General features: G+C 35.9%; 3 protein-coding genes across 6 annotated transcripts; 2 read left to right on the top strand and 1 right to left on the bottom strand.

Moving 5' to 3' along the window:
* Positions 1 to 1089: 1089 nt before the first annotated feature.
* Positions 1090 to 13183, top strand: LOC110640389 (uncharacterized). 3 transcript variants are annotated; one of them, XM_058144339.1, is made up of 12 exons: positions 1090 to 1942; positions 2192 to 2259; positions 3667 to 5022; positions 5752 to 5837; positions 5966 to 6060; positions 6167 to 6460; positions 6750 to 7265; positions 7429 to 8206; positions 8317 to 8547; positions 8659 to 8783; positions 10835 to 11121; positions 11901 to 13183. In XM_058144339.1, the coding sequence occupies exons 1-12, from the start codon at positions 1870 to 1872 to the stop codon at positions 12930 to 12932; spliced, it is 4941 nt and encodes a 1646-aa protein (XP_058000322.1). In that variant the 5' UTR covers positions 1090 to 1869; the 3' UTR covers positions 12933 to 13183. The 3 variants fall into 3 exon arrangements, with proteins under 3 accessions (XP_058000322.1, XP_058000321.1, XP_058000323.1); XM_058144338.1 differs by having other exon boundaries at positions 6161 to 6460; XM_058144340.1 differs by having other exon boundaries at positions 2182 to 2259; positions 6161 to 6460.
* A 4524-nt stretch (positions 13184 to 17707) lies between these two features.
* Positions 17708 to 21633, top strand: LOC110640368 (uncharacterized). 2 transcript variants are annotated; one of them, XM_021791658.2, is made up of 5 exons: positions 17708 to 17885; positions 19022 to 19154; positions 20135 to 20228; positions 21092 to 21172; positions 21265 to 21633. In XM_021791658.2, exons 1-5 carry the CDS (start codon positions 17852 to 17854, stop codon positions 21400 to 21402), a joined length of 480 nt encoding a protein of 159 aa, XP_021647350.2. In that variant the 5' UTR covers positions 17708 to 17851; the 3' UTR covers positions 21403 to 21633. The 2 variants fall into 2 exon arrangements, with proteins under 2 accessions (XP_021647350.2, XP_021647349.2); XM_021791657.2 differs by having other exon boundaries at positions 17728 to 17885; positions 19022 to 19244.
* A 369-nt stretch (positions 21634 to 22002) lies between these two features.
* LOC110640367 (8-hydroxygeraniol oxidoreductase) lies at positions 22003 to 24141 on the bottom strand. The gene is made up of 7 exons (XM_021791656.2): positions 23972 to 24141; positions 23755 to 23897; positions 23517 to 23554; positions 23030 to 23432; positions 22714 to 22950; positions 22463 to 22618; positions 22003 to 22376 (listed from the first exon to the last, which is right to left on the bottom strand). The coding sequence occupies exons 1-7, from the start codon at positions 24012 to 24014 to the stop codon at positions 22263 to 22265; spliced, it is 1134 nt and encodes a 377-aa protein (XP_021647348.2). The 5' UTR covers positions 24015 to 24141; the 3' UTR covers positions 22003 to 22262.
* Positions 24142 to 24779: the final 638 nt, after the last annotated feature.

Here is a 24779-nt window from a genome sequence, read left to right as displayed (position 1 = left end):
AATTTTACTAAAATATAAAGAATATGTAAACATTATTCAAGTAACTTTTCTCTCTCTACCATTTAGGGATAGAAGGGCAAGGGAAGATGTTGGTCTTGATCTCCCCAGCTTGGTTTGAGGCAGCTCTCCCTCAGCTAGGCGATGGTGGGTGTGTAAAGATTTTTGGGGCTGTATGGTTTTGCAGGTTGTAACACCTGGTGAGAGCAAATCAGGACCCGTGTTAAAAAGGAGTGATCTAGTGGGCTAGACGTGGTCTAATGTGGAGGGAGGGTATGGCGCACGGAGGAGTCCGTCGATTTGTAGGCCATTCGCCTGCTCAAGACTATGAGAGACTTAAAGGCCTTGAACCTCCATGTGTTTTGCCCACTCTTCCTTCCAGGATGATTTAATTTTAATTAAAATTAATTTATATATTAATATAATAATTAAAAATTTTAAAACTATGCTTATAATTAAAAAAAATATAAAATTTTATATAAAATATTTTTTAATAAACTTATAAGAGATTAAATTAAAAAAATTTTAAAAATATTAATAAAAAAATTCATATATTTAAGTGATAAAAATTATTTTTTTTTACGTAAATTTAAAAATAATTTTATTAGATAATTTTATATAAATAATTAGAAAATATGGATAAAAATTTATTAATTTTCATTAAAGGTGATTTATATAAATAAAATATTATTTTATTTTTATAAAAAATATAAATCATAAAGATATTTTTATAAAATTTTATTTAAAATTATATTATAATAAAAATTTAATTAAGTAAATATTGAATTAAAAATTTTTAATATATAAATTTTAAAATTATATAAATAATTAAATTGTCTCTTCTATTGGTTAAAAAAAAATCGCTTTTCTTCTGTACAGATTTTTGGCGCAAGATAGTAAACTACAGTGACCATGTGTAACGTGTTATGGGCTTGGACCTTGGGTTAAACCACGCACACGCGCCGAGTCAATGCACGTGAGCCTATCACGAACCACACTTGCCAATAAACAGTTTTTCTGTAGCACACGTGCGAAGAGACTTGGCTTGAGTCTTCTCAGTTTTTGAAATTCAATTGAAATAGATTTGAAAAAAAAAAAAAACAAAAGAAAAGCAATACATAAGATAAAAAGGAACCTCTAAAATTGGAATAGCTGACCCAAAGGGCAAGACTCCATTAACTCATTTTCCAGGAAAATAATGTGGAGAGAGAAAAGAAAATAAGAAAAAAAATATAATTCTAGAGAGAGAAAAGAACAAAAAAACTTATCCTTATTTTTGTTATATTTAGTGATTAAAAAAAAATATAGAGAGAGAGAAAATAAAAAATAACTAAAAATATATATAGAGACAGAGGAGGGACAGACAATTTAAGCAGAGAAAGCAAGAAGATGATTATGGTAAAGGGTTCTGTTAAACTGAGCATTTTAGGATTTCTCTTCAGATCATAGAGAGCGAGGTAGTGCCCAGAGTGATTAAATAATAATAATAATAATAAAAATAATAATAGTAATATTAATAATTACTATAACATTAAGTATTTTTTTTTATTTCATATATATTATATATTATATATACGTATATATAGGTGGATGGGGGTTTTATTTTTGTGTGTGTATTTGCGTATCAGATCCTCTTGTTAGAGGTAGTGAAAGGGATATCGTCTCTGATTGTTGCTCGTTTTTTGGATTAGGAGAAAAAGGGGAAACCTAGATAGTGAGTTGATTATAGGGATATAATTAGTGTTCAATTTGAGATTGAGTTGCGTATCTATTTGGGAGGCGGAAGGAGAAATTTTGAGCAATTTGTGGTGATTGAAATGAATTGGATTTGATGTGGTTGTATTGCGGCGGATTGTGTCGGTGGCGGCGGGGATGGCAGCCGGGCAAAGGGAACGGAGCGTGGAGGAACTTTACAACTTGACGGAGGTGATTCGGGGAACTAAAGGCATGTAATTAGGGTTTCGTTTCTTATTAATTTTTTTTGTTAAATTCTATTTTTTTGTTTGGATTACATGTTCAATTGATTTGAGTTATTGAGAGTTCAGTTTTGCAATTTAGGTATTGCAGAATTGGTCCGTTTGTTTTATTGTTCTTTTTAGCACTTGATGATTTAACTAGAGATTTATTCATTTACTTTTAGCAGTAATGGAATAGCAATTGATGTACTTTTGATGTGCTTTTTAGATCACATCAGTCTTGAGGGGGAGTTGTCGCATGCAAGGGCCAGTAGAGGAAACTGAACAAGATATTGAGAAGAATATGGTGAGAAAAAAGGGTAATTTGCATTCTGTTATTCTTATATCTTCTTTCTATCTCTTTCACTCTTCAGTTGGCTTCCCTTTACCTTCCTCTACGAAAACAATAAATTAAAAAAATTCAAATAGAAATAATCTAGAGATTAGGAATGGGTTCTCTCAGCTATATGTTCCATATCAAATATGAGTGCATGAATCTGCTTATATTGCAATGGGGCTATCCTTTTTGAATCCCTTGCTTAGTGGATTTCATAGAATATGCAGATGAACCATGAAGTTTTTAGAATTTGTACTTTATGATTCTCATTTGAAGTTGCTCAAATGGTGTTTGGATGACAATTTAGCTTTTGGCTCTTTAGTTTTAGTGAAATGAGAGGTTTGTCAGGTGAGCACAACGAGCTATTTTTCATCTTATATCATCTTAACTGTGGACTTAAACTACTCAAATTCTAAGGAGCATGGCCAATTTGTAGCAAAATCCTAAATATAGCTTGGACTTCACTATTTAGATGAAGTCTTATAAGAGTACCATAACTTATTGCTGGTAGACAATGTTAAACTTGCAATGAACCCAGTCAAATTGTTTGTTCTCCTTGTGAAACCACGTTTTGAGAAGATCTTGGGGTCCAAATGGGAAGGCACAATGTTGGATTATTTGTTTTTTGTACAATTATCTCCTGTTAATTTTACTTGCAAGGATATTAATAAATTAATTACGAAAATGCTGCAAAAATAGTGTGAAAATTTTCAGCTTTTTATTGGCAAGTAAATGGTGGGTTCCATTTAACATTTAGTTGAGAGACATATTAGTGTGGGCATTTATTGGCAAGAATTTTTTTTGGAGTCAAAATTCTTTAGCAGCAGTTGATAACTTCTTTGTTTTAAGTGCTTATTCTCAAAAAATACCTTAATTTGTTAGGTAAAAAAATCTCCTTATTTTATTAAGTTAATGAAAAGTACCCAAAATCACGGCTCCTACCGCTGCTGTGATTATCACTGCTACAGCCATCACCGCTCACACCACATGACTCGCATTCACTACCATTTTGCATGACTCACACTCACTATCTCCTGGTGATTTAATCCTTGTTAATTTCATTGTTTACTGTTATTAGCTAGGACTTTTTCTTTTTTTAAGTGTCTGATTCTATTGGTTTTGCTCCCCCTCCTTTTTTTCTCTATCAGCAATAGTTTATATGTTGAAAATTACATAGGCAAGCTTTTGGCTTCGGGGATCAGGAAGTCATGAATTCAGTTCTTATCTCTTGCTTAAGGATCTGGTTCTATTGGTTTTGCTCCCCTTCCTTTTTGCTTTATCAGCAATACTTTATATGTTGAAAATTACATTGGCAAGCTTTTGGCTTTGGGGATCAGGAAGTTGTGAATTCAGTTATTTATTTATTTGTTTGTCTAGTTACCATCGCAATCTGAGAAAAGATTTGGCAAGCGTTCCATGAGACGTAAGGTTCGTACAAGTACAAGAGCAGAGTCTGGGACTTGTAATGTGTGTTCTGCTCCTTGTTCATCTTGTATGCATCTCAAGGTAGCCTGTATGGGATCAAAGGGCAACGAATTTTCTGATGAAGTCTGTCGTGAAACTGCAACAAGTCAGAATTCTATTAACGAGGATGAACTTTCACCTTTTAAAAATAGAGCAAATGACAGCTTACATCATACCACTAGTGAAGCAAGTAATCTGCTCAGCATCAATTCGAGTCACGATTCCTTGTCTGAAAATGTGGAAAGTAAAGCAAGCATAAGGTGTTCTGATATAGTTGGTACCTCGGTTGAGTCTGAGATGCTTCCGAAATTGTCCTCTGGGGGAAATTTTGTAGTGGATCAACTTTTTCCAAAACCGCTGAGCATTTTGGATCAGATAACTTCATCAAATAAGAATGAGTATCCCAAAGTTGTAGAAGGGCATGATGACAACATTTCATGTGTTAGTAGATCTAATGATGTGAGTGTAGCAGTAAGTGATCATAACAAGAATGTAGACAGGAGGAATATATCATGTAATTCAGCTTTAGTTAGTAGTTTAGGATCAGAAGGAACTGGAAAGGCACCAATTTCGCCCAAGTCAGAGGCACCTTCAGATGATGCATGTGCTGGCAGTAACACTCCGAAGGTCCAGAGCAGGTGCTTGTCCTCCACTACAAATGAAACACATTTGGAAGAAGATAGCAAGTTAGGCAAAAACAAGGTCTCGAGTCAACTTGCTGAAGGAACTGGGAAAACACTAATTTTGCCGGAGTCAGAGTTGTTAGAGACACCTTCAAATGATGCTTATGCTGGCTGTAGTTCACCGAAGGTCCAGAAAAGGTGCCTGTCCTCCACCACAAATGAAATACATTTGGAAGAAGATACAAAGTTTGATTCTTCTAAGGTTTCAAGCCAAATTTCAGAAGGAACTGGAAAGACGCTAATTTTGCCCAAGTCAGAGTTTATAGAGACACCTTTACATGATGTGTATGCTGGCAGTAGCTCACCAAAGGTCCAGAGCAGGTGCCTGTCCACCACAAATGGAACACAATTTGAAGAAGATACAAAGTTAGATACTTTCGATGTTTCGAGGAAACTTCATCCAAAGGTAGAAGAAGGGACCAGAAAAGTTAGTGGAGATCAATTGGATGAAGTTATTAAATGTTCCAACCAAGTTGAACCAGATGAGAAGTCAAATGAGTCAGTTGAATTACCAGATATTCAGGAGCCTGCTTTGCAATTCGTATCTGGGGATGACAGTGATGAGTCAGAAATTGTGGAACATGATGTGAGTAATTGCACTTTTCCTTTTTAGAAGCTTACGATGTGCTTTCCATTGTTTTTGGAATTTGTATTTTCTTTTCAATTGTGTTTATTGCATTCTGGTTTGGTTAAGCTATTTATCCATATTGAATATGTATATTTGCACATATGTAAGTTGGATATATCAATATGATATATTTTGTTTAGCAATGGTAATGGGTAAAAGGACAATGATTTCAAAAACTTGATGATTTTTGGATCTAAAGGTTTATACTCTATAAAGGCCTTTTTTTTTTTGTCTTTACTGATGTTTTACTCTCCCATTTTAGTGCATTTTATTGGGGCAATCAGCAGAGGGGAATTTTGTTGAGGTCATAGGGAATTATATTAATTGGCCTTATCTAATTCATCATGGTGGTTGCTGTTAATGCAAATTGGTGTTTTCCAAGTTGGTTCAGGAAATAAAAGTTGAAAATATATTCCTAATGGAATGGAATTATTTTGATGAAATCAATTGTACCTACAATGAAAAGGAGGATTCTTGAAAGGATCAAATATCTTTATAGAAATGGAAGTTCTTGGAATTAACATGTTGAAGAAAAGAGTTATCTTTTAATTATTTCAATATGTTCCAGTAGCTGTGAATGAGGGTTTTTTTCTGGATGTGTCGAGGACTTTCACTTATTCTTCTGGTTGTTTTCTTTTCATGAGGATTTTCTCCTCTCTGCTGAAGTCATTTTTTCGCTTGAAACAGGTAAAAGTATGTGATATTTGTGGGGATGCTGGTCGGGAAGATTTGCTTGCTATATGTAGCAAGTGCACTGATGGTGCAGAACACACGTAAACACATATGACCTTTGATCTATGGTTTCTTCTGTTGTCAACTTTTATTTGTTAGTTTATCATGTTCTATCAAATCAAATGCCCATAGTTAATGCAAGTTTAACATGATTGTTGCTATCAATCAGCTATTGCATGCGAGAAATGCTTCAGAAAGTTCCTGAAGTGGATTGGTTGTGCGAAGAATGCAAGTTAGCTGAGGAAACAGAAAACCAGAGGCAAGGTAAAGCCAGAATATAAGCTGAAATTGCCATATTAAAAAAATTGCAGCATTCTAGACACAAGCATTTGCACTTTTAACTCTTCATGAAATTGGTTTGAAGGTTCAGATGTTGAAGGTAAAAGAACAAACAAAGCAAACGCACCAAGCTCTGGCAAGAGACATGTAGAAACAATGGAGGTGGCTTCAACTTCAAAAAGGCAGGCTGTTGAAACAAGTTTTGGATCTCCTAAGTCATCCAGCCCCAGCAGAACAGCTGCACTGTTGCGGGATAGTTCTTTCAAGGGCTTAGATAAAGGGAAAGTAAAGCTAGATCATCCAATATCTGTTGTCAATCACTCCAGTATTGATAGTCCAGAAACTACACGTTCTTCTATTGGTCCACGAATTCAGACACCCAAGGGTATGGCAAATAGCTTTATGGATGTGGAATGTAGAAAGTCAGTTTGGGTTTTCTGCCAGTTAAAACTTCTATCTGCTTCAACTCATCCAAAACTGATTATTGCATCTAATACCTTTTCTATATGGGTATCTTTGAGTTGGTTTGCTGTGAATTATATCCACCTGCTGGCTAGTGCAATTTAAGCATTATGTAAATTGGTAGAATGGAGGTCATGGTTTTCTCATTCTGATGTTCATTATGAAATTGGCTTATTATTGCAAGCACCAATTCATTGCTTTTCTTTGTACAGGTACTTTATTGAAGTCCAATTCATTCAATACTTTAAATTCCAAACCAAAGATAAAACTTGTTGATGAGGTTCCTCAAAAGCAGAAGGGCAGTAGAGAAAGTCGTTCTCTTGATATGAAGGAGGGGACTGCCAGGATGATAAGCAAATCTTTGTCATTTAGAACAGTGAACTCAGGCCGTTCCAATGCTACGGAGTCAAAAGTTAAAATGCTTTCTTCAAAAATTTCTCAAGCTCAGGATATAAAAGCATTAAAACAAGTGAAAGAACGAAATGCATTTGAAAGTAAAAGTTCATCTAAATTAGATCGTCCCATGGGTAGTTTAGTGACAACTAGTTCTAATGTCTCTATGCCTATGATCAGTCAAAAGCTCACACCTCGTGGTGATAGTGTGATGATATCATCCACAGGCAACAACAAAGAGTTGAATGCGTCACAATCTGATGGAAAATTGAATACTTTATCAAGGTCAACCAGTAGTGTAGCTCGTAAAGGTGCAGAAATTCCAGTTACTTCTGGTATGTTCTTGCCTTCTTGATGGCAAGCCTTCTCTGGAACATTATATCATCTGATGGTTATCTCGGATTCTTTTTTTTTTTTAAATAATTTTTACGGCAAATTTTCTTCTTTTTTTTTTGGTCGGGTAAAATTAATTGCACTTTTTTTTGTTTGCCCATGTAGTTCGATCTTTACCCGTGAATGGGATGAGCAGTGCTTTTGTTGAACAAAAGTTAAACCAAGTTAGCCCAAAGGATGAACCCTCTTCGAGTTTTTCTTGGACTGCAGAGCGACCGTATCATAATGTAGATGAAAATGTGCAAGATGGTTTATCTCGGTCACGGGAATCATCAAATCAGAGTGAGAAATCTAGAGAAATTTCTGTTTCTCGCATGAGGCCTGCTATTACTGCTGGGCAAAAAAATATCACCTGTCAAAAGTGCAAGGAAATTGGGCATGCTACAGAATTTTGCACATTTGTTACTCCTTGGGCTTCTGGTATGGATACACCTTCTGCTAGAACTGTTAGGGAGGACGTGAGCCAAGGTAGTAAGTTAAAAGTTGCAATTGAGGCTGCCATGCTTAGGAAGCCGGGAATATTCAGAAAGAAAAAAGAAAGTGAACAATCTGATGGGTTGTCCTCATCAAATGTGGATATAACTTCTGAGATAGCTTCTCACGATCAGTTTTCGGTTTCAAATAAGGTGAGGAATGTGATTTCTGATGAAGGAACGGATGAAGGACAAGCAAATCTTGGTATTTCTTCCTTGGAGAATTACAGACAGACAAATATTAATAATGAGAAGCAGCTGAATGTGCATTCCACTGATGCTGTTTTTCCTTTCAAAGCCAGGGACTTGGATTCCACAGTCCCTTCAATTGGAAAACCTAGTTGTGCTTTGGCAGCAATGTCCCTCTTTTCAAAGATTTTAACCATCCCGGAGCATGAATATATCTGGCAGTAATATTTCTTCCTTGTATATGTCCATACATTGTTTTTTCCTCTATTCTTCATCTCCGTACATCTCAAAATGTGTTCTAGGTAAGTGAGATTTTGTCGCATTTATGCAGGGGGGCCTTTGAAGTGCACAGGGGTGGAAAAATTCTGGACGTATATGGTGGAATTCAAGCACATTTATCAGTTTGTGCTTCACCTAAAGTTCTTGAAGTGGTAAACCAGTTTCCCCAGAAAATTGCTCTAGATGAAGTGCTTCGCCTGAGCACATGGCCAAGACAGTTTCATGACAATGGTGCCAAAGAGAATAATATTGCTCTATATTTTTTTGCTAAGGATCTTGAAAGGTAAATAACGCATACACTCTGCTTTTTTCTTATCTAAAGTGGTGTTTTTGATGTATGTGTCCTGTATTCTCAATGTACTTAATTTAATGTTTTGTACTGCTTGTGATACAGTTATGAAAAAAGCTACAAGAATTTGTTGGATAACATGATTAAAAGAGATTTGGCACTTAAAGGATATTTTGATGGTGTAGAATTCTTGATATTCCCATCCACTCAGCTTCCAGAGAACTCCCAGTGTAAGATTTAGTTGTAATTTCTGTTATTTTCCTCGTGTTTGGAACAAATGGATTTGATTAGATGTTGTGAAATTCATTTGCCATTCCATTATTGTTATGTTAGACGTCCCATAATTTCAGTCGAAGAAATTCAATATAATTAGCCAAAATTAGTCTAAATTATATTAACATAGGTGCATAGTTATTAAAGGCTCAAGGCGCACTAAGGCGCCGAGGAGTCCTGGAGCCTAGGCGCAATGCGCAAAGTGTAGGCGCGCGCCTGAGCGAGGTGAGGCGCAAAGTAAAAGATTTAAAAAATCTATAAAAATCAAATAAATGTGATACTTTTTCTTTTTTTTCTTTGGCATATATCTTGAATTGGGTTTGCTGGTTTGAGTTTAAATGGTACTCCTTTTTGTCAATAAAAGTGCTCGCTAACGATGAAAATAAATAAGGCATGCTTTTCTACAACCTTGTGCCTGGAACAAAGGCGCACACCTAGGCGCATAAGGCGCTAAGGTTCGAGCCTGGTAAGCCTTGAGCCTCAGGCACGCCTTTTAATAACTATGCATAGGTGGCATGTTACTAGCTTGCAAAGCACCAACTAAAAGGATCTCTGAGCTTTCCCTCTCTCTCCTTCTCTCTCATGTTACTACCTTGAAAGGCAACAATTAAAACATGGACCTAATTTTGAGATCCTTTCGATTCTTTCCTCATAGTAGTTGCTTAAACATGGAGCTTGAGTAGAGGTGGCAAACAGGTGGGGTCAGGCTGGTTCAGATCATTTGGGTTCTGTTTATCTCGGGTTGCGGGTCATTCATCTCTCTCTCTCTCTCTCTCTCTCTCTCTCTCTCTTTTCTTTTTGGGGTGGGGGTGGGGTTTGAGTCAAGTCATTTTGGGTTGCAGGATGCTTCAGGTTACCCTTATGGTCGCTGTACATAAAGGATTTCGGGTCAATTTGCAGGTTACTGGTTGTTTTTGGTCAAAATATTAATTTTTATCAGAAAATTAATTTTTATTAATATAATTTTTGAGTCAAAATTCACGCTAATTGGGTCAGCACTAACAAGTCAGTTTCAGGTTGGGTTGTTTGAGCCATTGGGTTGGCCTTTAATTGAACCCTTGAATTTGTGGGTCATTCAGGTTTTCTGTATGTTAAAACGGGTTACTGGTCGCTTTAGGTCAAACAAGTTTGAATTGGGTCAAAATTTGCCTCCTCTAAGCTTGAGCAACTGAATCCGAGTAAGCATTAGCATCATCTTATGTGTTAAGAAGTGAAAATAGTAAAAGAGGTTATAGTTATACTGCATGTGAACACATGGTTATATTTCCATGCATGGACTCTCTGACAAAAAAGAGAGCCTCAACTTGTGTGGAAACATGGATTGCTTGTATGTTAAGGAACTTATCATATGAGGATATATTGAATGCAATTCTATGTTTGTTCCACACATGAATTATTGTGGAATTCAATTGAATTTCTTGCATTAGTGTACATCATATGAAGCATAAATTTTTTTGCTGCTAAATTTTGCTATATAATGGGCATAGTAATAAAAAGGATAAAAACTATAATTTTACTCATATCATCTAAAGAAGAAAAAAAATGTTATGAATCTTTAAGGATCTTCATACATAAATGTACACACACACAATCATGTCGTGTTTGATTTGGCAGGATCTGTCTGGTATCCACAAGTTGAAATGGCATGGCATGATTATCAGCCATAGGTTACTGATAGGATTGCATACTTGTCACATAGAGGCTTATTCTAGATGAGGTGAATGCTGAATCTGATCTCTTTTGTAGATTGATGATGAGACCTGTGCAAGAAAAAAAATCTGCCACATTGAGAATAATGTAGCATGATGTCTTCACTGTTAACCTTGATCTTATTTTTTTCTTTATTTTGTCTTGCAATTGAATATGATGATCAGTGTTATTCCTGATTGTCTTTTTTGGCCAAGATCCTTAGTTGCATGCCTCAACTCAAGATGTGCTTGAAACTCCAAAAATCTCTGTACCTGTGCTCGAAACTAAGAATTTATAAACTTCGTGATCTGTATGGCAGGTTGGAACACATTGTTTTTTCTTTGGGGCGTGTTCAGGGGAAGGAGATCTAATTGTTCAGATTCCTTAAATAAGGCAGCTATTCCTAGTTCTAATGTGGTGCCTTGGGACATGAATTCTCCTGACAAGCTGTATACTTCATTAAATGGGGATATTGATAACAAAATATCTAGTTTACAAACAAACTCAGAGCAGCAAGATGGTAGACTCGACTCCAATTCCTTGTCAAAGAATGCAGCAAACAGTGCATTTTTCTGCTCAGAAACTAGAAGCACCAGTCCTTCAAAGGTATATATTTTTTTCATCCGATAGAGTACAAACTTGACTGCTTGATGCTCTATTCATGTGCCTATGTGGTAGACTGGCGTTGAATGCATGCCTGTGCTTTACACAGAAATTTGACTAAACTTGCAATGACTAAACTTTTGTTTCATATTTTGGTTAAATAATTACTAGATTTAGTGGCTTTATGATTTGCCTTTGTATTTTTATTGTGAATGTATCATTCAATGAATGTTAATTTGGGAAGTTTTATGCTAGATTGAACTGGATTGCGGTTTTCACATTCTTGGTTTTGTGATGTTGTTCTTCACATAGTTCTTCTTTCTTCTTTTTTTATTTTTTTTTCCTCTATTAATTGAAGGATCATTGCTATTATTTATGGTAATGCCATAAAATATTTGGTTTTTAGGTACTCTTTGTATCATCATCATTTTATGGCATTACTAACTTGAATGCTTGTTGAGTATATCTTTTAGTCTTGATATTAGTATTACAGTTTTAAAGTAGGGATGACTTCTAGTGAGAAGTGGGCTTGTGGCTGATGTCTACATAATTTTTTCATATATTTTGATTTTATGGAATGTTCGTGTCTATGTCGTCAGTGGTATTGCACCCATAGAATTTCTTTCTGCTTTACTGTATACGTGTTTGATTGAAATGTCGATATTGCTTTAATCCTGTGTGACAACCTAGAATACATTTATAGGTTGATATTGCACCCATAGACCTTGTTATTCGAAGCTTCATGTCACCTTCCTTTACGGTGTTTGCTGTTCTTTTACCAGGAAGTCGCAGCTCCTCCAGAGAGTAGATTAGATACAGAACGGAAGCCGTCTGCTCAGGCAACTGGAACCAATAATGGTTGTAATAGCAGAGAGGAGACAAAATCACATGTAGATGCTTCATGTGTCAGAGAAGACTCATCATCCTTCAAGGTTTTCCAGGTTGGTGATCAAGGTGAGGATGTCAGGGGGAGTGGTGTTGAGGAGAAAATGGTGGATATAATGGACACTGATAGAGATGAAGCTAAAGTTGAGAGGAACCTCAATGAAGATTCCCTGAGGATGGATGCAGAAGCTTCCACAGTTAGAGACTTAAATGTCAAAGGCCTTGACTGCTGGCAGTCAAATAGCAGAAAACGGTCTTACTTAGATCTTTGTGAGATAGCCCCTCAGACTTCTAGTAGCACAGGTCAAAAAATGCTATTGGATACTGTAGACGGAGAGATTATTAGCAAGAAGCTGAAAACTGGTTTCTGTGAACAATATGGGTGTACCAGTTCGAGAGAGGGAAATTCATTGAGTGAAGGTTTTGCTTCACAGATATGTGATTTGGGTTCCAGTTCCTCAATTGAGGAGAAAAGCTGTGAGAAAGCTGTTGATGAAAAAGTTATCCTGGAAGATATGGGAACTACTGAAAGGTACTTCTTTCCTGTGGATTCACATCGCGTAAAAGATTTTCGATTGGGGGGCAACTCCATGCCCTGGAAAGAATACTCATCAAATGATGAGGACCAATTCCGTGATGGGGTTCCAAATCTTGAGCTAGCTTTAGGGGCTGAGACAAAACCCCAAAATAAAGGGATCCTTCCTTTCTTTGTTGGAATGGTAGGGAAAAATAATACCCAGAACAAGACTCCAGATAATGTGAAGGAAGAGGAGGATGGTATATCCGCTTCCCTTTCCCTTTCTCTTTCATTCCCATTTCCAGAGAAGGAACAAACTGTCAAACCTGTTTCAAAAACAGAGCAGCTCCTGCATGAAAGGCGCCATGTGAATACTTCACTGCTCCTTTTTGGGGGCTTCTCAGATAAGTAGGCCCATGGTGATTCATTGTATATTGTTGTGCACCGCATGGATGTGGTAAATGTACCTGATCATGTATGATGATCTTCCATGGGCTTTATAGGGGAACTCAATTTCCATCTGTTCATAACCCACACAGGATTTACTAATAATTTTTCTTTTTTACTTATTAGCTTTTCTGTTTTTGGAGTGCATAGTCACGGCTGTTTGTATATAAAGAGAATTTAAGCCGCCTAAAATGCCATGAGATATTTGCAGACCAATATCTTGATGTTGAGTATTCTTATTCTTTTTTTGTCTTTCCAAATTATATGTGCTATCTGATTTTCTTACTGCTATTGGTACAATCATCTTGTTTGTAACTGTTCATTGCCAAGGAATGGTATTAACAAATGATGCTTGTGATTTTGTGAGGGGGTTGAAAATTCTGCTTTACCCTTCCCATCTTATTCTCCCTTGAGAAGGCTGATGTTATGATCGAACGAACATGATCATTATTAAAAAGAATGGGATTTTAGCTGGTGGTCTAGCAAGGAGCTGGAATTCTAATTGTCTTGCTGCGTCATTGACTGGAACATCAAACAATTATTTCTCGTCTGTATAGTGCTGGAATCAGACTTGGTTAGCCAGTTTAGGGGCATTGTCCGGAGATATATTTTTATCTGATATGTTTGTATAATTACCTGGTAGACGATGTTATGCATGTCGTGCCATTTCAGAGCATAAATCCTGCTTGTGCCTGTATTGGGAAGCTTGCCCGGCAAATGTTTTGCTTCTTCATGCATGTTGCTGTTCTTGTTGCTGGGATTTGCTCCTGAATTTTTATCCTATTGAAAGCGAAATTCGAGGTGCTTCTATTGGTGACAACATGGCAGCTAAGGTCGGGTTTTGGTCAGGCTTTATTCTCTGAGAGGTTTTCTGCTGTCTAGGTGGCGGGGAGATACCGAAACTTGATTGGTTCATCACACTGCCTAATGCAGCAGTTTTCGACGTGGCTGTATCTTATTGAATATCCCCCTTACAAGTCTTGCGGGTAGCGTCCGTATGCTTCTGTTGGGCTCTGCCTAGAAGTTTATTCTAGGTTGTCACACAAGTTATAACGGGGAATGTTGTTAATTCATTTTTATCTTCATGGTGTGTTATTTACCTCTTTCGGGGAAGATGAATTGGGTACTTGTCCTAATAGTGATAGCAACCAGCCATTACTCTCAACGTAGATAACCATTTTTTTTTTCCCTTCTTTGTAAACATTAAAAAATAAAATAAAATCAACTGGAAGTAATCCATTCTATTATAGCAAAGGAAGTATTTCTATATCTCGAGAATAGTTGAGGGTGGGTTTATGGTCTCTGCGAGAACGTAGAGAAGGAGAACAACTGCCGGCGCCATCTTGCATTGCCATTATCCTCGAACAGATAATGCAAATTTCAACACTTGGTCAAATTCTACTTCTTTGTATTTTGGGCCGTTCCCCAACCTATGAGCAACAAAATAAATAAAAACTACAAAAACTCTAATGTCCCTTAAGAGTACAAAGTTAGGATCAGCCAAAAAGGCTGTTTTTTTTTTTTTTTTGCCGAAGATCACTTTCATGAAAGCACTAACTGGATATAAAGGAGGATACAAACAGGATTTGATAAGAGAGATTACAAGTAAAAGATACATCCCAAAGAGCTTTAGAAGCTGAACTATGCACTGCTTGATTACCCTATCTGTGAACGAATGAGAAAGATACATCCGAAAGGGGGGCAGAAAGAGTTGAAATATCGTGAATGATATTCTAAATGTCCATGGGTGCATTCTCTCCTTGAAGGGCCTTGATAACCACTTGACAGTCTCCTTCTATTATAATATGATGGCCTCCCTACATGCCAAATTTTTGAGGGTCAAGGCATCCGACATTGCTAGAAGAACTTTACATACCCAACCACAGGGCGTACCCAAGTGGTCTCTTGCTATGACTGCTATAGCACCCTTATTCCTTCTACCGTCCACTGTTGCATTAAAGCTAAGCTTGATTTTGTGGGTGGTTTGGTGTGTGGGGTTTTGGTGTGTGGTGGGGGGGCATGGTGGGTGGTGTTTGAGGGGTGGCATAGAGAATTGAATCCTTTCATTTGGAGCATCTCACTGAATCACTGAACCTTGGCCTTGGACTAAGTAAAATCATGATAATGCTTAATTGCCAAAGCTATGGTTTCCTGGAAATTGACTGACTAGTTGTCAAAGGCTAGCTTATTTCTTCGTTTCCAAATGCGTCATAAGAAAAAAACAACCAAGTTTGTCATGTCTTACCCATTATCACTGCTCATCAACTTTGATGTAATTTCAATCCAGATGTCTTTCATGTTTTGACTTTGAAGCAAGGTAGAATGTAGACATAGAGGGGAATGTAACAAAATTTCCAAAGCTTTGGGGAAAATAAAAAAGATATGCCTAATGGATTCCCCTTCTCCGCAGGCACTGCACTCCTTGGGGATATGAGACATTCTCCTATTGAGCAATTCTTTGTTGGGAAGATGCTCCTTGAGTACTTTTCATAGAAAGATGGACATCTTCTTTGGAAGATGTAAATTCTAGATCCCTTTCCAAAATTTGCAATTATTGGCATTTAATGAAGGTCCTGGTCCCGCTTGGCCTCTAAGTTGACTTTGTCTGATAATTTCCTTTGCGATATAGTAACCAGAATTTACTGCACAAGCCCCATGCCATGTATGATGCCAGATAAAAGAGTTTGTATGCTTGATGATTGGCACCAGAATTGACATAATGTTCCTAAATTCTTCTTTGTGGAAATTTGCTCGCAATTGGTCTATATCCCAACAAAGTTGGTTCTCATGCATGAACTATGACACCTAAGCAACTTTTTTATCATGGTTTTCTTTAATTCTTGGAGGATTAGGATAGGACCCTGGAATTCATAAATCCAACTTGCACAGAATGGAGTGACTGTCCTTATCTTGTCACCGAACCCATTTTTGACGAACCAAAGGATGCTCCGCCACCCCATGACGGATTGCTACTTATTGGCTCCTCAATAAAAGAATTATAGGGAAAATATTTCTTTTTAAGCACTCGGCTTGCTAAGGAGTGACGATTATTCAGGAGTCTCCACCCTTACTTAGCTAGAAGCGCCATATTGAAAGCTTCAATGTCCTTGAATCTAAGGCCTCCATTCAATTTTGGCTCACATAAAAGCTTCCAAGAAAAGCAATGGTTATTTCATTCATCTTGCTTTTGCCCCCATCAAAAATTGGCCATGAGACTATTAATACTTTGGCTAACTATCCTTGGGATTCTGAAGCAAGTCATTGTATAGACCGAGATTGCTATAGCCACTGCCTTCTATAGAACTTCCTTACCACCTGTCGAAAGCAAATGTTCTTTCCATCCTACTACTTTGTGATGAATTTGATCTTTGATATGGTTGAACATTTGTTTCTTGGACTGCAGGATGTTGGTTGGTAGCCCCAAATATTTGTCATGGCTTTCCATTATACTAATTTGAAGGACGGTGAAGATGGCTGAGCAAATAGTCCTTAGAGTATTTCGGCCGAAGGAAATAAATGATTTGCTCAAATTGATTGTTTACCCACTTGCATAAGAGTAATCATGGATAATTTGCTTGACCATCTCTGCTTCTTAAGTTGATCCCTTAGTGAAAATAATAAAATCATCTGCAAAAAATAAATGTGTGACAGTAGGTCCCTTTCTTGAGATTGAAATCCTTGGAAGAGAGGAAGTTTTAATTCTATGGGAAAGTCCTTCCATGCAAAAGAGAAAGAGGCATGGAGAAAGATGCAAATCTCTGGTTGGAGTAATGTGGCCTACCTTCTATCCATTGATTTGCAATGAATATGAAACTGCTGACACATTCCATGATCTAATCAATCCATTTGCTATGAAAACCAAAGCATGTGAGCATATGATTGACATAATTCCACTCCACACAGTCATAAGCTTTATTTATATCAAACTTCAAAGCCATGCCATAATTCCTTCTTGATCTGTGATGGTTAAGGTGGTGCATGATTTCATGGCATACAAGGATGTTATTTGAAATTAACCTTCCTTTTATGAAAGCGCTTTGCTCCATCCCAATCAAAGAATCCATAAAATGCTGCAAGTGTCGTGTGAGGATCTTTGAAATGGTCTTGTATATATGACATTGTATAGCCCAATTGACCTAAGATCTTTCATCGTTTATATGTGTTTAGATTTTGAAATGGGTGTGAAGAGGGTGTTAGCTATTTTCTAATCTACATTTAATATAAATTTTCCCCCCAAAATGATAATTAAAAATTTGGGATTTTTTCTATTATATAATTGCGTTTATAATAATAATGTACTATATTATTATACTTCATACAATGGGCATAAGAATTAGATTAAAGTGAAAAAAGAATTAATTCAATTTTTGAATATTTTAAATTTTGTATTTTTTTTTTGAAAGAATTTATATCGAATATTGATTTAAATTAGTTATTGAATCGATGATAAAAATTTGCCATTTCTCGAATTAGAAGAGAATATAGTGAAATAACATTCTTGGATGGGGAAAAAAAGACATTAGCATATGTTTATCTCAACGGCATTAATTGAATAAGTCACTCTTGGAGGAGGTTGGTCGAAGGCGGATCATCCAACGCAAGCCAACAACCATCTTGGGCTCCACGGCAGGGCCGTCGTTGTGCGTCTGGTTTTCCTATACTCAATTTCCTATAAATAATTTTAAAAAATATTAAAATTAAATTAGAAAGAAAAAAAAATCTCTCTCGCCCCGGCCTTAGAACAAGAGGGTATATTTGGAAATTAAATAATCGATCCTTCCTCACTTAATACAATAAATACACTCTGTTCTCTATTCGGTGCCCATCCACTCTCTCTATATCTCTTTTCACTTTCTCTGTCTAGATCTTTTCTCCTGTTCTATCATGGCGACTAGTTTTGCTCCTGTGTCAATCTCAGGTACAAAAATACGCACCTCCAAACATCATCCTTTTCTTTATACTCTGTTTGGTTGCTGAGAATACTCGGAATTTGCTAAGAAAATGAAATGAAAAACGAAACTCGCTAATTCTATAAGTTACAATACTACTGATTGCTACCATGTCATTGATTGGTAGTGTCTTTTTTGAAATTTTTTTTTTTAAATTTCATGATAGAAATTATTTGGTTAATTTTTTTTTTTATATATATTTCATTATTTTATAGGATTTTCCTTTGGATTTGTGCTGCTATTGTTGAGATTATTTAATTTGTTTAGATTTATGATTTTTTTTTTTATTGTGGCGGTTTTGGGGATTCGTATTTCTTAAAATTACAAGTGATCATAGTTGAATATAGTTTCTTTGGTATTTCAGCTAGTGATTAAATTTATTAGCAGTAGATCAAGAACAATATATATTCGTCCTGTTCTTTTGATTTATAGACGATCCTCTTTTTTTTTGCGTAGCTTGATTCATATACGATTTTTGCCATACCTTATTATGGTGCTAATTTCTGACAACAATGCTTCATGTAGATCTAAGTAAGCCATTTTGTATGATTTCCAGAAATAGAATGAGTCTTATGATTCAAAATGAATTAGTGGTGGACTTATTTTTTTTTATTTTATTGGTTTCGAATGGAGGATGCTACTGGCTACTTTGGTAAAAGGGCCATAATTTTATTAAAGCCTATTGCTTGTATTGCAAAATTTTTTTGGTGTAACATAATATTTTCAATTTTTTTTTAAAGCAAAATTACTGAAGATTTTGTAACTAGGAAATTGTGTAGGTTTTAAATGATGATTAATATATCAGATGGCATATTGTTATATCAAGATTATTTCTTGATTAAGTTTGTTTTAACCACAAATAGGTTAGTGTTTGGTTGAACTAGAAACAAATAACTTCATAATATATATATATATATTTAAAATCCATGGACTGATCTTTTGAGAGTTCGTACATTATGAGAATGCTTTTATTTGTTTCTAGGTGGTTCTATATATATATATATATATATATATATATATATATATATATATATATATTTAAAATCCATGGACTCTGATCTTTTGAGAGTTCGTACATTATGAGAATGCTTTTATTTGTTTCTAGGTGGTTCTCAATTGAAGGCGGATGAACTTTGGTCCTCAAAGTCCAACTCATTTGCAAAAAAATCAAAACTGGCAGTTCAAAGGAAGTCAAACCAGGTGGGAAATCGCAAGTTGTCTGTTCGTGCAGAATACAAGTATGTTGTTCTGGTCTCTTTTCTCTATAATGGACATCCGAATAAATTATATGAGAAAAGCATTGAAAACCATGGAAACTTAGATACAAGGCATGTCATCGTTTGCCGGAATTTATAGTATTTATTGTCATTTGATCCTTTTATTGTGTTTTCCTTTTTTATTCAAATTAATACATACAACTGAGGGTAAAAAAAAAGCAGCTGAGAGTCCATATTCGCCTCCCCTCCCCCCCTCACCCCATCTCCCTCCTCCCTTCTCCCCCTTTGATCTATTATTCTCTGATTTTATTGCATGATACTTGGATGGAAAAAGGGCATAAGTTTGTGAGACTTGGCAAGCAAGCAGATTTGGGTATGAAGAGAATAATTTTAGTAGGCAGTTTGGTAGCATTGGATGAGGATATATGAGCCCTAAGGTTCAACACATCCACTTTAGGAAGGTCGCTGCATTGACATCTTGCAGTAGGGAGCAATTAAGAATCGAAATTAGATAGTTCATCTTCTTAAGTTAAATTTCAAATATCTCTCTGAAGCCATCATCATTGGTAAATTATGATTTACGATGGAAGGTTGTGTTGCCAGTTGCTGATCAGGATGTGAGATGTTTCTTTTTTTGTGGGTGCCGTGTTTATATCTGCTATTTCTATTTTTTTTCCTTCTATGATTTAATGTATCATCATTTATGTGGACAAAAATGTTGTTTTAACACAGGTCTGCTATTCTATCAGCCATAAGGACTTTTTTTTTTAAATCACCTGTAGCCTAAGTGAATGGTGTTATGGGTGTGGAATGAACCCCTTTTTCTTTTTAAATGACTGTTTCTTATGATTTTCATATTGTTAATCTAGCTTTGTTTTTGTATTGTTTACCTGAACCATATTATCTGGATTTTTATATCAGGCTAATTTTTCACTCTCTGAGTGTACCTTGCTTATGCTATTTTTTGAGATTTGTCTTATCATTTCCTCTGTTATTTGCAGTGATGGTAGTAGGGGTGGTGGCAGTGATTTTGTTGCTGGTTTTCTTTTAGGAGGCGCCATATTTGGAACTTTAGCTTATATTTTTGCTCCTCAGGTGATTATATGTCTTTCTTTAGCCCTTTTTAGTTTTTGGCATTAAAATTTTCCTTCAAAGGTTTTGAAAAGATGTAACAGCAAAGGGAAACATTTCCTTCTTTTAAATGCATTATGTAGAGGGGAAACACAAAATACTAATTGCTGCACAATTGCAGAACTGTCTCCAGCTCATGACATCTTGTTGAGTCTTGCATGTCTGAAGCATGAAGATGAATTATAATTGATGCTTCTCAAAAATTGTATTGTGCATCTACAACAAATAGTGGTTTATGAATTGGATGAATTGCTGAACTTTCTCCTTTTGCAACAGGAAATGTGTAGCCTATGAAGGTTATTACAATGTTTAATAGCCTGACATCCGTGCTATTCCATCTATATGCTATGCTTACAACATTGAAAACTATTGATGTTGAAATGCTGCTTGATACCATTTTGTTGCTTAATCTGTTGTCCATTGATATGGGTGCTCATCCTTGCCTTTGTGTTAGCCAATGAAATGACGGTGATACTGTAACACGATTCAACAGTTAATTGAAAGTACTATTGTTATACTAATATTTTTTTGCCTTCTATATATTTCTTCATTTATAACTGTATCTTCACTCGATTGCCTGGCGTCTACAAGTCTGTCTTAATGACTTATCACTGCTGAAACTCCTGTGCATAAATAAAAGCCAATCGCCTGTTCATAATCCATTATATTATTGTTGGATGATGTCAATGGAGATGCTGTTTTTTGTTGCTCCCTAGTCATGGAATGTTTGGCTGTCTTATATAGTCCCTTATGTTGAGCTGAAGCTTCAGCTCTGATATTATGTTGCAAGTGCTGGTTTTATTTTTGTTTGTTTGCTATTGCTTCAGATTAGAAGATCCCTGCTAAATGAAGATGAATATGGGTTTCGGAGGGCCAAGCGACCAATATACTATGATGAAGGTTTAGAGGTAATAATAATATCATCATCTTTGCTTGAAGTAGGAATTTGCAATATGACATTGATTTAATATTTGACATTCTTCACTTTCCCGAAAAGCAGAAGACTAGGCAGACCTTGAATGCAAAAATAAGCCAACTGAATTCTGCTATTGACAATGTATCTTCACGCTTGAGAGGTGGCAATAATTCACCTACGGTGCCTGTTGAAACTGATCCCGAGGTAGAAGCTACCATGTGAGATTAGTTTATGTTTCTTCATTGTAGTCTGAGACTTCATACCGTTTGAAAAACAGATATGCAACTGTGTCACCACTGTGCTTATGGCAGGTTTAGCTTTTTAATGTTTAAATCAGAATACAAGTGTTATGGTTAACATTATTGCAGCATACAACGCTGGCCTTTTTCATGTAGACTCGAGAATTTGGGGGTTTGTAGTGGAAATAGTAGCTTCCAACGGCTGTTTTCTCTCTTTCTAATTTTCTTTTAGTGATTGCCGATTGTGACTAAACAAAGGCATTTTGAAAGTTAGAAGCTGCATTTATTATTGTTATTATTATTATTATTATATTTAAAAACTGGTTTACATGCCCCAAGCCAAATTGTTTTAGAACAGTTAGAAAATTTTTCAAAGTTTTTCATTTTTAAATTGAATCAAGCTGTGGTGGAAATACCCCTGGTAATAGCATATTACTTGGAAAATGGGCTTTGGATTGCAAGCTAATTTTCCAAAACTATGGTTTCTGTACCTGGCAGTCTGGTGCAAGTAAATCCTGCTTGCTAGAAGAATTGCTGATCTGTATGATGGAAAGGATTTTATAGGGTTTCGAAAGTCATAGTATCTTGTTTGCAGCCAATCCCAACATGCTAAATCATTGAAGTTATTTGTATGCTAGTTCTTTGCCAAGGAAATCACTTATCGAACTAAAAGTATATCTGGCAACAGTTAGATCCTAACATACTGATACATGAAAGCCCATTTTTCTGATATCATTAATAGCTTTCACGTCAATTTATTAGCATAGATGGCACTAATTTTCTCTGAAAGAGTTGTAGGAAATATTACTTGGGGGCAGACACGCTCTACACTTGTAGCTGAGACTAATGAATCTTGACAACAACCTTTACACAATCTGGTTGCTTCAACATATCAAATGCCTTGCCTATATCTTGCAGTGAAACTTCATGAGTCAAAAGCTCATCAAGATGAAATTCCTGTCCAAAAGTTGAAAAATTGTTACTATGCCTTACGAAAATCTGAGTTGAGTACCATCCCAGCAATATAAAACCAAGAGCGTTACCTTGTTTTTGCAGTTGTCGAGCAAATATGGAAGGTCTGATTTTATTGTGAGCCCTCCAAAAATGGACCCCTTGAGAGTTCTGCCTGTCAGTAAGGGCAAGAAGTCGATTGTCACAGTTTCATGTCCAGAACCTATCACCATTGCTTTTCCTCTTCCCTAACAATCATCACAAAACAAAACTTGTAAAAACTCACCATCATTTGCCTACCAATTAAATTGCACAATGAAAAAGAACAGAAGGGAATAGGTACCATTTTTGTGGATTGAAGAGCTTCATTGACTAAGGGTGCAGCGCCACTGCACTCGAAGCAATAATCCACTCCTATTCCACCAGTCAAGTCTTTCACCAGTTGTGAAATGGGTTCGTCAAATTCATCTGGGTTTATGAAATGTGTCATTCCAAAAGCTTGTCCCTTCTCTCTTCTTTTACTATTCTTATCTACACCTATTATGGTAGCTGCCCCTTGCATTCGAGCTCCTTCAATAGCCTGCAATTCTTTTGATTTCCCATTACAGAAGAAACAACTACTAAACAAAAAAGCAAGAGACCATTTGAATGAAACATACCCCTAACCCAACTGCACCAAGGCCTAATACAGCCACAGTTGAACCTTCTTTAACCTTTGCCTCCTTCCAAGCTGCTCCAAACCCAGTTGAAAACCCACATGATAAAAAACTTGCATAAGGCAGAGGTATAGTTGGATTAATCTTTGCAGTGTACTTGGAATCAATAACCATGTATTCAGACCATGTGGAGCAAGTAAACACGTGGTACAAGTTATGGCCTCTAATGGACATTCTTGAGGTGTTGTCTGGCATTAGACCGTTACGTATTATGGGGAATTTTGGGCACAGATTAGTGTCTTGTGATGTGCAATTCTCGCATTCTTGGCACTGTGCAATGAAGGTTGGGATCACAACATCTCCTTCTTTTAGGCCATTTACTTTGTCTCCTATGCTCTCCACCACTCTTCAATTGCACAATTTACTCCATTAATAAGAATTTTCAATGTTGGAAGCAATTTTAAAAGCAAAACACAGAAAGAGAGCTCACCCAACGCCTTCATGTCCTAGAACTCTAGGGAAAAGTGGCTGAAAAAGGAAAAGTGGCCAAATATTAAACCCTCTAATGATCCAAAAAGAATAAGGGTTAAAATTATATATAGCGGGGTTGATAACATCTGAAATCGCAAAAGCTTTAATTAAGTCCTGATTAATTTTTTTTAATTAATTTTTCAGTCTTTTAAAATCCATTCAGAAAATAATTTTAATTAAAAGTGAAGAATACCCACAAATGGAAATCCATGGGCACGAGAGATGTCTGTGTGACAAATACTAGCATATAGCATCTTGACTCGAACTTCAGAAGAATTTGGTGGGTCTACTTGTATCTCTTCCACCTTCAATTCCTCCCCAACTCCCCATATTACTGCAGCTGAAGAAACATCCCAGAATTAATTATGTCCTAGAGAAAGTTTTTAACATGAAAACACAACACATATGGCTTACCTTTGCATGTTATGACCTGTGAGGTGTTGCTGCTCCTTGACATGGCTATGGATTGTGTAGGTGAAGCTTTGACGATAGCGTTTTTTATGAGTTGATCGAAGATGTAGAAACAGAAAGGACAGGGTTCCTCTCTCCTTACCTCTTTAATAATTGTATAGAACAGGACAAGTTGTGATGAGACTATTTGTTTGCCAGTTCTTTACCAAAGAATTTTACAACAGCTTTACCCTGACTTGCTAACACATGTAGGCTTTCAAGTCAATTTATTAGTGGAAATTAAAAATGGTAGAAAAGATAGGAAAAAATAACAAGGAAAATAATTTACTTGATTCGGTTATTGAGATTATACGTTCATGGACAAAAAAAACTTTAAAGGATTATATTTTATTCGCTTGTGTTTAACATAATATATATGAGTTTATATTTATAATGAAAAATCTAAGATACCTATGGCATTTTATCAATAAATCATAAATATTAATTTACACAAGCATAAATCAAGCTAATGATTTTGCTATTCAATTGCATGATTTTTTAATAATCATGAGATTCTTCAATAGTCTCTCTCAAGTTGTGCATGAAGCCATGAAGTGATGATGAAATTCATAGCTTGTAAATGGTGAAGATAGATAATTGAATAGAATTAGAATGTTTATTGGTGTTGAAATTGAACAAAAATGAAAAAATAGATGAATGAAGAAGAAAAGAGAAATTTCTCAATAATTGCAGTTGAAATGGCTTCTATTTCAGACATGATTGAAAATTAAGACTCAAATTAGAAATTTTTTTAACCGAATTATAATGGATA

The sequence above is a fragment of the Hevea brasiliensis genome, chromosome 3 (assembly GCF_030052815.1).
Source record: "Hevea brasiliensis isolate MT/VB/25A 57/8 chromosome 3, ASM3005281v1, whole genome shotgun sequence".
Taxonomy (NCBI): Eukaryota; Viridiplantae; Streptophyta; class Magnoliopsida; order Malpighiales; family Euphorbiaceae; genus Hevea; species Hevea brasiliensis.
Note: the sequence above shows the minus strand (reverse complement) of the source record. Positions and strands in the feature narration are given on the sequence as shown.